Source organism: Hyla sarda, chromosome 6 (genome assembly GCF_029499605.1).
Source record: "Hyla sarda isolate aHylSar1 chromosome 6, aHylSar1.hap1, whole genome shotgun sequence".
NCBI classification, from domain to species: domain Eukaryota; kingdom Metazoa; phylum Chordata; class Amphibia; order Anura; family Hylidae; genus Hyla; species Hyla sarda.
Window position 1 is genome coordinate 237579274 of NC_079194.1, and position 15597 is coordinate 237594870.

At 46.2% G+C, this 15597-nt stretch overlaps 1 protein-coding gene across 2 annotated transcripts in view; it reads left to right on the forward strand.

Moving 5' to 3' along the window:
• Nucleotides 1–15597, forward strand: part of MRPL21 (mitochondrial ribosomal protein L21) — a 43394-nt gene that overhangs the window by 4236 nt on the left and 23561 nt on the right. For both annotated transcript variants that reach the window (XM_056526717.1, XM_056526718.1), the window contains exons 2-3: nt 10336–10396; nt 12056–12141. In XM_056526717.1, coding sequence (XP_056382692.1) covers nt 10336–10396; nt 12056–12141 — 147 coding nt within the window. The remainder of the gene's footprint in view (nt 1–10335; nt 10397–12055; nt 12142–15597) is intronic.

Sequence of the window (15597 nt, forward strand, 5' to 3'; positions counted from 1 at the left end):
CTGGGCAAAAAAACTTTTTTTTATACCTCATTTAATAGGTCTTTGAAAGACCTTTCCAACGATGTCTCCCCCATCAAAATTGGCCCAGTCTTTCTCCCGTTATCAGCACACGAATTACGGAGGAGAAGTGAAAATAAAACTACATCTCCCATCATGCCTTGTGCTTACTTCCTGTAAGCTGCTGCCCTCCCCCTGTTCTATCCCCCGAGCAAATTATTATATTGTAACGCCCCCATCTCCCTCCCCTTCTGCTCATCTCCCCCTCCCCATGCTGCTCCTGTCCAGTGATGAAGCAGCTGCCTCCGTGCTCACTGTAGTGTCTGCACTGGAGAGTGGAGAGTGAAAGTAAAAATGGTTAAAAAAATAATAATTGTTTGTCTATAAAACTGTCCTGATAGGGGTCCCTCCATCTTTTTCACAACTACAACTCCAAGCATGCCCAGTTATTTTATATGCTGTTCGGGCATGCTGGGAATTCCAGTGGTGCCTCCAGCTGTTGCAAGACTACAAATCCCAGCATGCCCTGTCAGCTTTCTGCTGTATGTGCATGCTTGGAGTTGCAGAGGTGACTCCAGCTGTTGTAAGACTATACATCCCAGCATGCCGTGTCAGCTTTCTGCTGTTTGAGTGTATAAAGGAGTTGTAGTTCACCAACACCTCTACTGTATCAGGAGACTCCTGGGAGTTGTAGTTCACCAACACCTCTATTGTATCTCTGTAGTCTCCTGGGAGTTGTAGTTCACCAACACCTCTATTGTATCTCTGTAGTCTCCTGGGAGTTGTAGTTCACCAACACCTCTACTGTATCAGGAGACTCCTGGGAGTTGTAGTTCACCAACACCTCTATTGTATCTCTGTAGTCTCCTGGGAGTTGTAGTTCACCAACACCTATATTGTATCAGGAGTCTCCTGGGAGTTGTAGTTCACCAACACCTCTATTGTATCTCTGTAGTCTCCTGGGAGTTGTAGTTCACCAACACCTCTACTGTATCAGGAGACTCCTGGGAGTTGTAGTTCACCAACACCTCTATTGTATCTCTGTAGTCTCCTGGGAGTTGTAGTTCACCAACACCTATATTGTATCAGGAGTCTCCTGGGAGTTGTAGTTCACCAACACCTCTATTGTATCTCTGTAGTCTCCTGGGAGTTGTAGTTCACCAACACCTCTACTGTATCAGGAGACTCCTGGGAGTTGTAGTTCACCAACACCTCTATTGTATCTCTGTAGTCTCCTGGGAGTTGTAGTTCACCAACACCTCTATTGTATCTCTGTAGTCTCCTGGGAGTTGTAGTTCACCAACACCTCTATTGTATCAGGAGTCTCCTGGGAGTTGTAGTTCACCAACACCTCTATTGTATCTCTGTAGTCTCCTGGGGGTTGTAGTTCACCAACACCTATATTGTATCTCTGTAGTCTCCTGGGGGTTGTAGTTCATCAACACCTATATTGTATCTCTGTAGTCTCCTGGGAGTTGTAGTTCACCAACACCTATATTGTATCTCTGTAGTCTCCTGGCTGGGAGTTGTAGTTCACCAACACCTCTATTGTATCTCTGTAGTCTCCTGGGAGTTGTAGTTTACCAACACCTCTATTGTATCTCTGTAGTTTCCTGGGGGTTGCAGTTCACCAACACCTCTATTGTATCTCTGTAATCTCCTGGGAGTTGTAGTTCATACACCAATGTTTCCCAACCAGGGTGCCTCCAGATGTTGCAAAACTACTACTCCCAGCATTCCCTGGTTGGGAAACACTGGCATACACACACACATAACAGGGACTACAACTCCCAGCATGTGTCATTCAGTAGTCCCCCCCATCTCACACACAGAATCATCTCCAGTATGATATTTATTCCCTGTATACACCACCAGCCCGTGCAGTGTAATATGTCTCCTCCACACACACACGTCCTCCCCTCCCCCCTCCCTGCTCTGTGGTTTGCTCTGTGTTTTCCCCCATGATAACTTGAATCCTCCCGGTGATAAGTGAGGTCCTATGTAGACAGAGCAGGGGAGGGGGGAGGAGCTGTGGACGTCCTCATTCTCCCCCTGCTTGAATCTTACAGATAGGGGCGTTTCTGAGGATGAGCCTATGGCTGCCTCAGAAAGCACCCGCTCATGCATATGCATAAGAGGGAGGAGCTGACAGAGGCTAGGGGGAGCACAAACACTGCTGGGAGGAAGAGATCTCCGTCCCCAAGATGGCGGCTGCAATGTAATGAATAGGGGACGGACGCAGGACTACTGGGCTATGCTGGCAACTCTAATATCTCAGAAACGGCTGCATATAGGTAAATAGGACTAATTGACTGAATTGTATAACTTTTGTTTGGGGAACATTTGGGCAGGGATTTTTGACCACTACAGTTGTCCTTTAATGACAGAGCTGGGACAGGAGGAAGCAGAGGTAAGTCCTCCGGCTACCTCTATAGTGGATCGCCCCCCTGCGATCACGCTGCGGGGGGCGATCCACCCCACTAGCCCACCAGGGAGCATTCACATCTCCCTTTAGACGCCGCTGTCAGCTTTGACAGCTGCGATCTAAAGGGTTAGTAGCCATCCGCGGCGATCGCTGCATGCTGGCTATTAGCGGCGGCCCCCCGGCCACTGAGAATCCGGAGCCCGCTCCATACACACTGCTGAGCATGCATCTCCCCGTGCAGACGCGCCTCCTCCCCTCAGCTCTCCGAAGCTACAGCTGGGGGGAGTGAAGGCAGAGAACGCAGGTCTGCACGGGGAGAAATAAGCCACGCCCCCTCATCTCCCCCGCCCCCCCCCCCCCCCCCCCCCGCACGTCTGTGGAGAGACGACAAATACACAGCTTCTCATCTCCCCTGCTCTGCTTCGGAGGACACAGGCTGCAGAGTATGGAGCGGGCAGGAGTTGGGAGCCCGCTCCATACAGACTGCAGATCGCCGCACTTGTCAGGTCCGGCTCTGCTTGCCCGAAGCCGGGCTAAGGGCCGGCAAATTCACCTGCCCGGCGCCCAAAACTGCTAGTCCCGGGCGTCGGGTGATAGAAATTTCACGTCCCTGAAGGACATTCACAAAGTTGTCCCTCAGCCACTCCAGTGTTACATAGTTAGTACGGTCGAAAAAAGACATAAGTCCATCAAGTTCAACCAGGGAATTAAGGGGTAGGGGTGTGGCGCGATATTGGGGAAGGGATGAGATTTTATATTTCTTCATAAGCATTAATGTTATTTTGTTCCAGGAATGTATCTTATCCTGTTTTAAAGCTGTTAATTGTTCCTACTCCAGTGTTGTCTGTGCTTAGGGTCATTGGGGGGGGGGATTATTGGTTTTACCCTGGTTTAGTGGGGTGAATTTGTCACACAGATGCTGTTTTGAGACTTTTCAAAGCGACGTTTCATTTAGAAAGGTTTTCAAAAAGAACATACCAAGTAGGGATCGACCGATTATCGGTTTGGCTGATATTATTGGCCGATATTCACGATTTTCTAAGTTATTGGTATTGGCAATTACCTTGCCGATAATGCGGGCGCTTTAAATCAATGAACTGCAGTGGCTTTTGCGGGGCCGCCGCCACCCGCTTCTCTCCCTCTGCCTGTCCTGAGTCCAACCACAGCCGCTGCCTGATTGCCTCCCCCATCCCCGGTTTTATAATTACCTGTTCCCGGGGTCCGCGCTACTTCTGGCTCCGGCGGCGTCCTGAGCTGTCACTGTGCGCCGGACCACTGACGGTGACGTCGCGTTGAGGACATCACTCGTCATTGCGCAGTGCATAGCAACAGCGCAGGACGCCGCAGGAGCCAGAAGTAGCGCGGACCCCGGGAACAGGTAATTATAATTATATCCCCAGGCCGGTGAGTCTGTTCATGGTGAAGGCTAGGCTGGTGCCCGGGGACAGCACTCCTCCGGTGTCCGGGTACAGCATGCTCCGGCCACAGGGCAGCAGAGTGCAGGGCAGTGCAGCGGAGGGGCGGCTGGGGCTGAACTCACTCAGCAGCTTCTCCATCTCCATTGTGCAAAGCGGCGGGGTTGGACTCAGGACAGCGGCGGTGGTGGTTGGACACACACATGGCGGGCAGGGGGAGAGAAGCTGGTGGCGGCGGCGATCTCTGGCCCCGCAAAAGCCGCTGCAGTTCATTGATTTAACCCCTTCAGGACGGAGCCCATTTTGGCCTTAAGGACCGGAGCGTTTTTTGCACATCTGACCACTGTCACTTTAAACATTAATAACTCTGGAATGCTTTTAGTTATCATTCTGATTCCGAGATTGTTTTTTCGTGACATATTCTACTTTACGAATAGTGGTAAATTTTTGTCGATACTTGCATCCTTTCTTGGTGAAAAATCCGTAAATTTGATGAAAAATTTGAAAATTTAGCATTTTTCTAACTTTGAAGCTCTCTGCTTGTAAGGAAAATGGATATTACGAATACATTTTTTTTTGGTTCGCATATACAATATGTCTACTTTATGTTTGCATCATAAAATTGACGTGTTTTTACTTTTGGAAGACACCAGAGGGCTTCAACGGTCAGCAGCAATTTTCCGATTTTTCACAAAATTTTCAAACTCAGTATTTTTCAGGGACCAGTTCAGGTTTGAAGTGGATTTGAAGGGTCTTCATATTAGAAATACGCCATAAATGACCCCATTATTAAAACTACACCCCCCAAAGTATTCAAAATGACATTCAGTCAGCGTTTTAACCCTTTAGGTGTTTCACACGAATAGCAGCAAAGTGAAGGAGAAAATTCACAATCTTCATTTTTTACACTCACATGTTCTTGTAGACCCAATTTTTTTATTTTTACAAGGGGTAAAAGGACAAAATTTTTACTTGTATTTGTAGCCCAATTTCTCTCGAGTAAGCACATACCTCATATGTCTATGTAAAGTGTTCGGCGGGCGCAGTAGAGGGCTCAGAAGGGAAGGAGCGACAAGGGGATTTTGGAGAGTACGTTTTTCTGAAATGGTTTTTGGGGGGCATGTTACCTTTAGGAAGCCCTTATGGTGCCAGAACAGCAAAAAAAAAACACATGGCATACCATTTTGGAAACTAGACCCCTCGGGGAATGTAACATGGGATAAAGTGAACCTTAATACCCCACAGGTGTTTCACGACTTTTGCAAATGTAAAAAAAAAATAAAAAATTTTACCTAAAATGCTTGTTTTCCCAAAATTTTTTTATTTTTAAAAAGGGTAATAGCAGAAAATACCCCTAAAAATTTGAAGCCCAATTTCTCCCGATTCAGAAAACACCCCATATGGGGGTGAAAAGTGCTCTGCTGGCGCACTACAGGTCTCAGAAGAGAAGGAGTCACATTTGGCTTTTTGAACGCAAATTTTTCTCTGGGGGCATGCCGCATTTAGGAAGCCCCTATGGTGCCAGGATAGCAAAAAAAACCCCCACATGGCATACCATTTTGGAAACTAGACCCCTCGGGGAACGTAACAAGGGGTTAAGTGAACCTTTATACCCCACAGGTGTTTCACGACTTTTGCATATGTAAAAAAAAAATTTTTTTTTTACCTAAAATGCTTGTTTTCCCAAAAATTTTACATTTTTAAAAAGGGTAAAAGCAGAAAATACCCCCCAAAATTTGTAACACAATTTCTCCCGAGTACGGCGATACCCCATATGTGACCCTAAACTGTTGCCTTGAAATACAACAGGGCTCCAAAGTGAGAGCGCCATGCGCATTTGAGGCCTAAATTAGGGATTGCATAAGGGTGGACATAGGGGTATTCTACGCCAGTGATTCCCAAACAGGGTGCCTCCAGCTGTTGCAAAACTCCCAGCATGCCTGGACAGTCAACGGCTGTCCGACAATACTGGGAGTTGTTTTGCAACAGCTGGAGGCTCCGTTCTGGAAACAGTGGCGTACCAGACGTTTTTCATTTTTATTGGGGAGGGGAGGGGGGCTGTGTAGGGGTATGTGTATACGTAGTGTTTTTTACTTTTAATTTTTTTTTTTGTGGTAGTGTAGTGTTTTTAGGGTACAGTCGCACGGGCGGGGGTTCACAGTAGTTTCTCGCTGGCAATTTGAGCTGCAGCAGAAAGTTTGCGGCAGCTCAAATTTGCAACCAGATACTTACTGTAATCCTCCGCCCATGTGAGTGTACCCTGTACGTTCACATTGGGGGGGGGGGAACATCCAGCTGTTGCATAACTACAACTCCCAGCATGCCCGTTGGCTGTTGGTGACTGCTGAGAGTTGCAGTTTTGCAACAGCTGTAGGCACACTGGTTATGTATCACTGAGTTTGTGACCTAACTCAGTGTTTCACAACCAGTGTGCCTCCAGCTGTTGCAAAACTACAACTCCCAGCATGTACGGTGCATGGTGTACGGTGACTGCTGAGAGTTGTAGTTTGCAACAGCTGGAGGCACACCGGTCGTGAAACACTGAGTTAGGTAAAAAAAAACTGAGTTTCACAACCAGTGTGCCTTCAGCTGTTGCAAAACTACAACTCTCAGCAGTCACCGACAGCCAACGGGCATGCTGGGAGTTGTAGTTATGCAACCAGCAGATGCACCACTACAACTCCCAGCATGCACTTTAGCTGTTTGTGCAAGCTGGGAGTTGTAGTTATACAACAGCTGAAGGTACACTTTTCCATAGAAAGAATGTGCCTCCAGCTGTTGCAAAACCATAAGTCCCAGCATGCCCATAAGGGAATGCTGGGAGTTGTGGTGGTCTGCCTCCTGCTGTTGCATAACTACAGCTCCCAGCATGCCCTTGTTGCATGCTGGGAGCTGTTGCTAAGCAACAGCAGGAGGCTGTCACTCACCTCCAACGATCCAGACGCTGCAGGTCAGTCCCGCCGCCGCCGCTGCTCCTGGGGCCCCGATCCCAACAGGGGCGCCGGGGATCGGGGTCCCCAGCACCCGGGGTCGTCTTCCCGCACCCGCTCATGTCCTCCAGAAGAGGGCCCGCAGCAGGCGCCCTGATTGGTCGGCCGGTAATCCGGCCGACGAATCAGGGCGATCGTGAGGTGGCTCCAGTGCCACCTCACCCCTGCAGGCTCTGGCTGTTCGGGGCCGTCAGAGACGGCCCCGAACAGCCAGTAATTCCGGGTCACTGGAGACCCGATTGACCCGGAATCGCCGCAGATCGCTGGACTGAATTGTCCAGCGATCTGCGGCGATCGCCGACATGGGGGGGCATAATGACCCCCCTGGGCGATATGCCGGGATGCCTGCTGAACGATTTCAGCAGGCATCCGGCTCTGGTCCCCAACCGGCTAGCGGTGGGGGCCGGAATTCCCACGGGCGTATGGATACGCCCTCGGTCCTTAAGGACTCGGGATTCAGGGCGTATCCATACGCCCTATGTCCTGAAGAGGTTAAAGCGCCTGCATTAAATCATTGAGCTGCAGCGGCTTCTGCGGGGCCAGAAATAGTTAATCAGGGTATACTCGCACACACGCACCCTCATTTTACCAAGGATATTTGGGGGGGGCAGGACTTAAAATGCACGGAGTATCGGTATAAGTTATCGGCTATCGGCCTGAAAGTTCACAGGTTATCGGTATCGGTATCGGCTCTAAAAAACCAATATTGGTCGATCCCTAATACCAAGTGGTGATTTCAGTTGCTGTCATGCAGTGGTCAGGAATTTATGATGTCGCAACTGCGCTAACTGAGGGGCAAATCTACACCAGCCCTGACTTGGCTTCCAAAACTGCCTATGGACAGCATTATTGAATGGATAAAAAGTCGCAGATGGATCCCCATTTCATAGTGGAGTTCTGAAGTAAGAAATGTGATCAGCACCAGATTTATCACATTTGATAAATTTGGTGCAGGTACACCGTTTCCACCACATGAATTAATGGGGTAAAAAGACGTTCACCTACATCACTCTGAATGAATTCCCCCCCCCATAGTCTTGTTAGAAGGTGATCCTTCCACCCGGTCTGAGGTCCACAGCACGCTGGATCAGGTTCTCATTAAAGGAGTACTCCACTGCTCGGCGTTTGGAACAAACTGTTCCGAACTCTGGTGCAGATGCCAGGAGCTTGTGACGTCATAACCCTGCCCCCTCAATGCAAGTCTATAGGAGGGGGCGTGATAGCCGTCACGCCCCCTCCCATAGACTTGCATTGAGGGTGTGGGACGTCATCAGGGGGCGGGGCTATGATGTAAAAAGCTCCCGGCTCCAGCGTTCGGAGGTTTGTTCTGAATGCTGAGCAGCTGCTGCTCCATTTAGCTTTCCCTCAACCCTGACCAGTCTCCCTGTCCCAGCCGCTGAAACACACTCCCACATTAAAATGCTTACTGCACCATACTTCGATGTAAGGATGTTCTTAGACAGGTAATATACAGTGCCTGGTTTCCGCCAGGCATGACGCTTAAAATTGAGGCCAAAAAGTTCAATGTTAGATCTTCATTAGAGCAGAGAATCTTGTTTTTCACAGTATTACACCTTTAGATGCTTTTTTGCAGACTCCAGACAGGCTTTCATGTGTCTTTTACTGAAGAGAGGGTTCTATCTGGTCACTCTGCCATAAAGGTCAGATAGGCCACAATATTACAAAGTAAAGAGAAGTGAAAGGGTCTGAAAACTTTCTGAATGTTAATAGCCATATGAATGGACAACCAAAGGATAAATTGGCCAGCACTATTGATCCAAACTATTGTAAAAACCTGGCTTGCAGGTGCAGGCTGCTGGGCTAAATATACAGCAACATGAGAATACAGCAGCACACTGCTAGCACAAAGATATAGATGAAACATGAGTATATAGATAGAACATGAAAAGCTATACAGCTGTAATGCAATAAATGAAGATATGAAACTATGAAAATATGAGGTACTTAGCTTGCAAATTTGGCGCCAAATAGCATGGACCGTCCCACCACGTGGACCTCCATGTTGGCTCCTGCATTTACGGCCAACATTTACGGCCATGACTGTATATCTTTGGGTCCAAAGCTTAATCCTTTACACAGAAAGAAAAGGAAAAGAAAAAAAAGTGGCTTTTCTCTTATAAAGTGTTTCTTATAAGTATCTGATCTTGAGTAAACTCCATACAAAATTATTAATAATACCAATATTAAGGATATTTATCCTAATAATGTTTATACTGAGTCCCCCTTAGCAAAATAGAAAACATGCAACAAAAACAATAAGAGAATCGCTAACGTGAATGAAGAACTGGGAATCGGTAACTTAGATAACAGACAGGGATTCTTTACTGTAAGAGCAGTGAGACTGGAACTTTTTGCCACATGAAGTTGCGATGGCTGACAATAAACAAATTCAAGGAGGACTAGTCGTTGTTCTAAAAAAAACGAAAATTCAGGGATTTATTCTGGAGTCAGGAATGATTTTCTCCTCTGTTGTAGGGCAATTGGCATCAGCCTCATGGGGTTCCTCTGCCTTCCTCTGGATCAAAACAGAAGGGTTTTAGATGAAATGTGAGACAGACACAGGCTGTAGCGACCTATATCCTGTCATTTTCTTTCAGGGTGTCCTTATACTGAAGTCTCTTCAGCACCTTCATTGTTAACACTGTACTGGGGAATTGCTATGGATGTAGTTTCATCTGGTATTATCTGCACTGGCTTGCAAATTTTAGCTATCTTTTTGGAGTATAAACAAGAAAAAGCCCATCCAAATCTCATAGTCTGCTCCGTTCTCAGTAGTTTCTGGCTCAGAATATGAGTAATGTCCCTCTAGTAGATAAGAAGCCATCCGCACACAGCTATGTTCTGGCTTCTTATCTATTGCTATTCTTGGACTGAGAAGAACCCTAAATAACCTGTCCACAGATGCATTTATCCACATGCCAGTAACCACTTCCTTATGGAATAATCCATTAAAATTATCATTGCGATTTACAGGAAAAAACAGTAACTTCAGCGGAATGTTCCAGCTAAACAATGTAGATAACTGCAATAGTGGTGTCTTATTGGGGATCAAGGAGCAATAGCCTGCGGGCGCTGGTTGTATTAATATCATTAATGACGCTCCTGTCCCAGAGATGGCAAATAAATACACAGATACTGTCTTAAAGGGGTCTCTTAATGCACATCCTGACGGCCTTCGCCACGCACTGTTATTTTTGCACAAAATGCTTGTATCGCTGCAGGGGAATAGAAGGATTACATTGAATCAGAGATTAGTACATTGCTTGTAATGGACATGCCGCGTCCTGTAGGGTGAAAGCCCATCTTTACCGTGACTCTGTGGTCATAATCTGGGCCGTAGACCCTTTAAAGTAATTGTTTTTCTTTATCCAGTAATAGAATCTCATTGTTGATTCGGGATCATCAGGCTTTATACTGAACTATTGGTTTCTTTCATGGTACCTTATGGCTTCTTATTTCTGACTGACAAGTCTCTTCTCCATTTCAGCCTCATTGCTTCGGCCGGCTCTCCGATGTATGAGCTCACAGAGGTCGTCTCTGCAGCTTAGGTATTTGTCATTTTTTTTTGTCTCTGAATATTTCAGTAATTTCCTTGGGATTAAAGGGGTACTCTGCCCCTAGACATCTTATACACTATCCAAAGGAGAGGGGATAAGACGTTTGATCGCGGGGGTCCCGCCGCTGAGGACTCCTGCGATCTCCATGCTGCACCCGGCGTTCGATTTAGAGTGTCGGGTGCAGCCCCAGAGACTCATGACGTCATGGCCACACACCCTCAATGCAACTCTATGGGAGGGGGCATGGCATTGCATTGAGGGGGCGTGGCCTGTATGTCACAAGCCTCCGCATTGCCAGTCATCCATCACGGAGCAAAATTTGCTCTGTGCATCGGATGTTTGGGGTGCCACAGCCGAGATCACGGGGGTCCCTAGCGGCAGGCCCTTCGCGATCTTATCCCCTATCCTTTAGATGTCTAGGGGCTGACTACCCCTTTAAGTGTATCTGCTGCTGGGAGGACAGTCTTCTTACTATGATAATAGCATTCGGAGAAGGTTTTCCAGCATTGCCGTGTATCATTGGTCATTGATGATGGGGTAGCTGCAGCCATTTATATCTACATACATAGCATTCATTCTACTCCAGAGAGCCCCCTCTGTGACAGCAATATGCTTCCCAAAGACCAGCACGGGTCAAAACTTTGCACCATTGTACTTCAATATAAATTAGGGCCTGTTTTCTACATTGGATGCTGTCAGCTATTTTGGTTAGAAATCAGTAAAACTAAGACTCCATCTAGGTGTTCCAGTACACATGTTGATAACGGGGCTGGACGGAGGGGGTAATGCCAGACACCCAAGAGATCCCAACAGGTACCATTCACTTTAAATGAGGTCCATCAGGTTCCTTTTATATGTCAGCTATTTTTAGTTTTTTTTCTTAGTATAAGAACCCCCTCATTATAACCGAATAAGCAAATGAAGCTCCTTATGCTGATGGGAACATAGCCTAAGTGTCATTGTCATTTAAAAAAAAGTTTTGATCATTCAGGGTGCTAGGACCCCCACCGATCGCAAGAAAAGCCAAGAGAAGCACTTAGCTAAGTGCTTCTCATTAGCTGCAGGAGTTGGATTCTGTGGAGCCTGTTTCTTGCAGCAACGAGGAGTGAAATGGGGAGAGAAGTGCTCAGCAGATGGCTTCTCCCAGCTCGTTCTTGCGATTGGTGAGGGTCTCAGACCTTGACTGATCAAAACTTCTGCATTGTCAAAAGTGTTTTTTTTTTTTTTTTTTTTTTTTAATCTCTGGCACCTTGTATGTGTATGAAGAGGGTTGGTTTTACTGCAGGTACCCTTTTTTATAATCACATATTTTGTTTTTATTCATGTTGCTTGTATACTGTATGTAGTAAGTATTCCTTGGTGTATACCTCAGTCATGTCTATAGGTCCCCATGCACCCAGCATATACTAAAAGCATCATTTTGGCATATGGTTAGTCAGTATGCATCCCCTTTTTCCATTGTAAAGATGACTGTAGTCTGCACTTTTCGATGCAGAGGGATAAAAAAAATATTCCGTACCTAAACAGTCCTGCCATCACCTGCTGTATATGATGCCATTTTTTTGCCATCCTTTTTGTACAACACAATGTAATATGGGTATGTTTCTACTTGTGAAACATTTGTGCTAATGTAACCTGATGATTTTTCAGCCATGTCGCAAAGACTTCTTTATCCGAACCACCTTGGCCTGAGATCCAACTTCCAGATCCTATTAAAGAAACAGAGGAACACAAAGGTGAGCCCTAGGAGCATGCACTCTACTATGTTTCAGTACATTGGAAGTTGTTGTATGACTGGGCTTGGTTTTTTGTGAAGTTCTTGACGCTAGAACCAGCGTCTGCATGCAGCACTATTCATGACAGAACTCTGTGAACCTCGGTGTAAGTCAATGGGGTCCACTGCAGCTTCTGTTGTACTGAAAACCATTATAGCGTTGTGAACAGAACCTCCCTATGTCTTCAATATAAAGGGTGCCAGTAAATTTGGAGCTCTATATCTCAGTTATCTGCTCTCATATTGTGAAAATGGGCACATAATTCTCATAACAAAATTGCTACAATTCACAGAGGGGTGTACACTGCTAACATTCTAATAAATGTGCAAAAAAAATGTATGTTAATGACGCACCAGATCCCTCAACATGAAGTACAACCCCTCACAATAGAGGGGAAACACGCCTGTACCCAACTGGTAATGCTATACATGCAAGGTTACAGATGATATACCATCAGATTGTACAGTGACAAAACGTGTTCTCACCCACTACTGATGGTCCTACTGTTGTTCCCAGATGTGAAGGGTGGGTTTCAGCGTTGACCAGGGGTCTCTATTCAAAGAAAGCGGAAGGATCTTGACATACAGTCACTCCTACAATAAATCCTAGAAAATTCTATGGCCGGGTTCACATGGGGGAATTTGTGCATAATGTCCGCACAGAAAACCAGTGTCAAACTTCCGCACATTTGACTAGTAAGGCGGGCGCTAAGCCCATTCGAAAATGTTCCATCTCAGACAGCAATGCATTTAGTTGCAGAATCCACAGAAAGAATAGACATGTCTAGTCTTTCTGCAGATGCTGGAATTGGGATTGGGATGCTGGAATTGATATCAATGACATTCTGCATAAATTCCACCCTGTGAACATATACTAAGGGTTAGTGTAGTGAAACTAGTCCTTCTAGGTCAAGGACCATCGGGGCACTTTCTCAGCAGCCTCATTGTTAAAGGGGTACTCCGGTGGAAAACAAATTTTTTTTTTAATCAGCTGGTGCCAGAAAGTTAAACTGATAAATTACTTCTATTTAAAAATCTTAACCCTTCCTTCTATTATTTTTGAATTTCTTTTGTTGTCTGACCACAGTGCTCTCTGCTGACACCTCTGTCCAGAGCAGCAGATGTTTTCTGTGGGGATTTCTCCTACTCTGGACAGTTCCTGACACAGACAGAGGTGTCAGCAGAGAGAAATTCAAAAAGAAAAGCACTTCCTCTGTATTATACAGCAGCTGATAAGTACTGGAGTTAAAGGGGTAGTCCTGTGGTGAAAAACGTATCCCCTATCCGCTGGGGCCCCCTGCGATCTCTCTGTACGGGGGCCAGGCTCTCCGGCCAGGTAGCGGGTGTTGACCACCGCACGAAGCGGCGGCCAACACGCCCCCTCAATACATCTCTATGGCAAAGCCGGAGATTGCCGAAGGCAGCTCTCCGGCTCTGCCATAGAGTTGTATTGTCGGGGCTCCATACAGGAGATCGCGGGGGGCCCCAGCGGTCGGACCCCCGCGATCTGCAACTTATCCCCTATCCTTTGGATAGGGGATAAGTTGTTCACCACTGTATATCTCTTTTAATTTACAAATCTGTTTTTCTGGCACCAGTTGATTTAAAAAAAAAAAAAAAAAAAAAAAAAACACACAACAGAGTACCCCTTAATCATTACAGGCAGGATTATAGTAAAGGTAACTCCTGTATAAATAAAATAGAATCAGGCCATTCACAATAGATAAGTCACATCTCTCCTCCCTACATTGTGACCTCTGCACAGATCACGGAGCATACTTTAGAAAACACACCTATAAATGCTGATAATAGCTGCTCAGGTATTATGGCTGCAATCATGTATGAAAAATAATTGAAAAAGAAACAAAAATAAGAGCTGATAATAAATAAATAAATAAATAAAGAAGTATAATAAAAAATAAATTTAATAAAAAAATGTATAAAGAAATATATATATATATATACCAATGAGTAATCTTCAACCTCCATGATCTATAGCTGCTCAGGTATTATGGCTTCCACTACAATCATGTACAGAAAAAATACACTGCTCAAAAAAAATAAAGGAAACTCTAAGATAACACATCCTAGATCTGAATGAATGAACCAATCATATGAAATACTTTCGTCTTTACATAGTTGAATGTGCTGACAACAATATCACACAAAAATTATCAATGGAAATCAAATTTATCAACCCATGGAGATCTGGATATGGAGTCACACTCAAAATCAAAGTGGAAAACCGCACTACAGGCTGATCCAACTTTGATGTAATGTCACAAGTCACAAGTCACAATGAGGCTCAGTAGTGTGTGTGGCCTCCACGTGCCCGGATGACCTCCCTACAATGCCTGGGCATGCTCCTGATGAGGTGGCGGATGGTCTCCTGAGTGATGTCCTCCCAGACCTGGCCTAAAGCATCTGCCAAATCCTGGTCAGTCTGTGGTGCAACGTGGCGTTGGTAGATTGAGCGAGACATGATGTCCCAGATGTGCTCAAACGGATTCAGGTCTGGGGAGCGGGCGGGCCAGTCCATAGCATCAATGCCTTCCTCTTACTGGAACTGCTGACACACTCCAGCCACATGAGGTCTAGCATTGTCTTGCATTAGGAGAAACCCAGGGCCACCCGCACCCACATATGGTCTCACAAGGGATCTGATGATCTCATCTCGGTACCTAATGGCAGTCAGGCTACCTCTGGCAAGCACATGGAGGTCTGTGCGGCAACCCAAAGAAATGCCTCCCCACACCATTACCGGCCCACCACCAAACCGGTCATGCTGGAGGATGTTGCAGGTAGCAGAACGTTCTCCACGGCGTCTCCAGACTCTGTCACATGCTCAGTGTGAACCTGCTTTCATCTGTGAAGAGCACAGGGCGCCAGTGGGGAATCTTGGTGTTCTCTGGCAAATGCCACATGCCCTGCATGGTGTTGGCCTGTAAGCACAACCCCCACCTGTGGATGTTGGGCCCTCATAACACCCTCAAGTCTGTTTCTGACCCTTTGAGTGGCTACATGCACGTTTGTGGCCTGCTGGAGGTCATTTTGCAGGGCTCTGGCAGTGCTCTTCCTGCTCCTCCTTTGAGGACTATAACTTAGTTCTCTTCAAGGACAATGTCCGTCCTTTTTACCAGACATAAGGCGGGACTTAATAAATTATTTATTATGAAGGAAAAATATTCGCAGTACATATAAAACAGATATTAACAAAACAAAGTTTCATCACACGGAAAATAAAAATAAATGGGGAAAAAACTAGAATACTCACTTACAAAAAGTTCTATTTCATGGGGTCTGGTAGGAAATGACGTCTGGCATCCAAAATTAGATCTTGTCCCCCATACAAGCGCACCCCAGGTCTGTAGTTTTATACCCTGTTATGGATAGGTGACACCTCTATGGGCGGGACAAG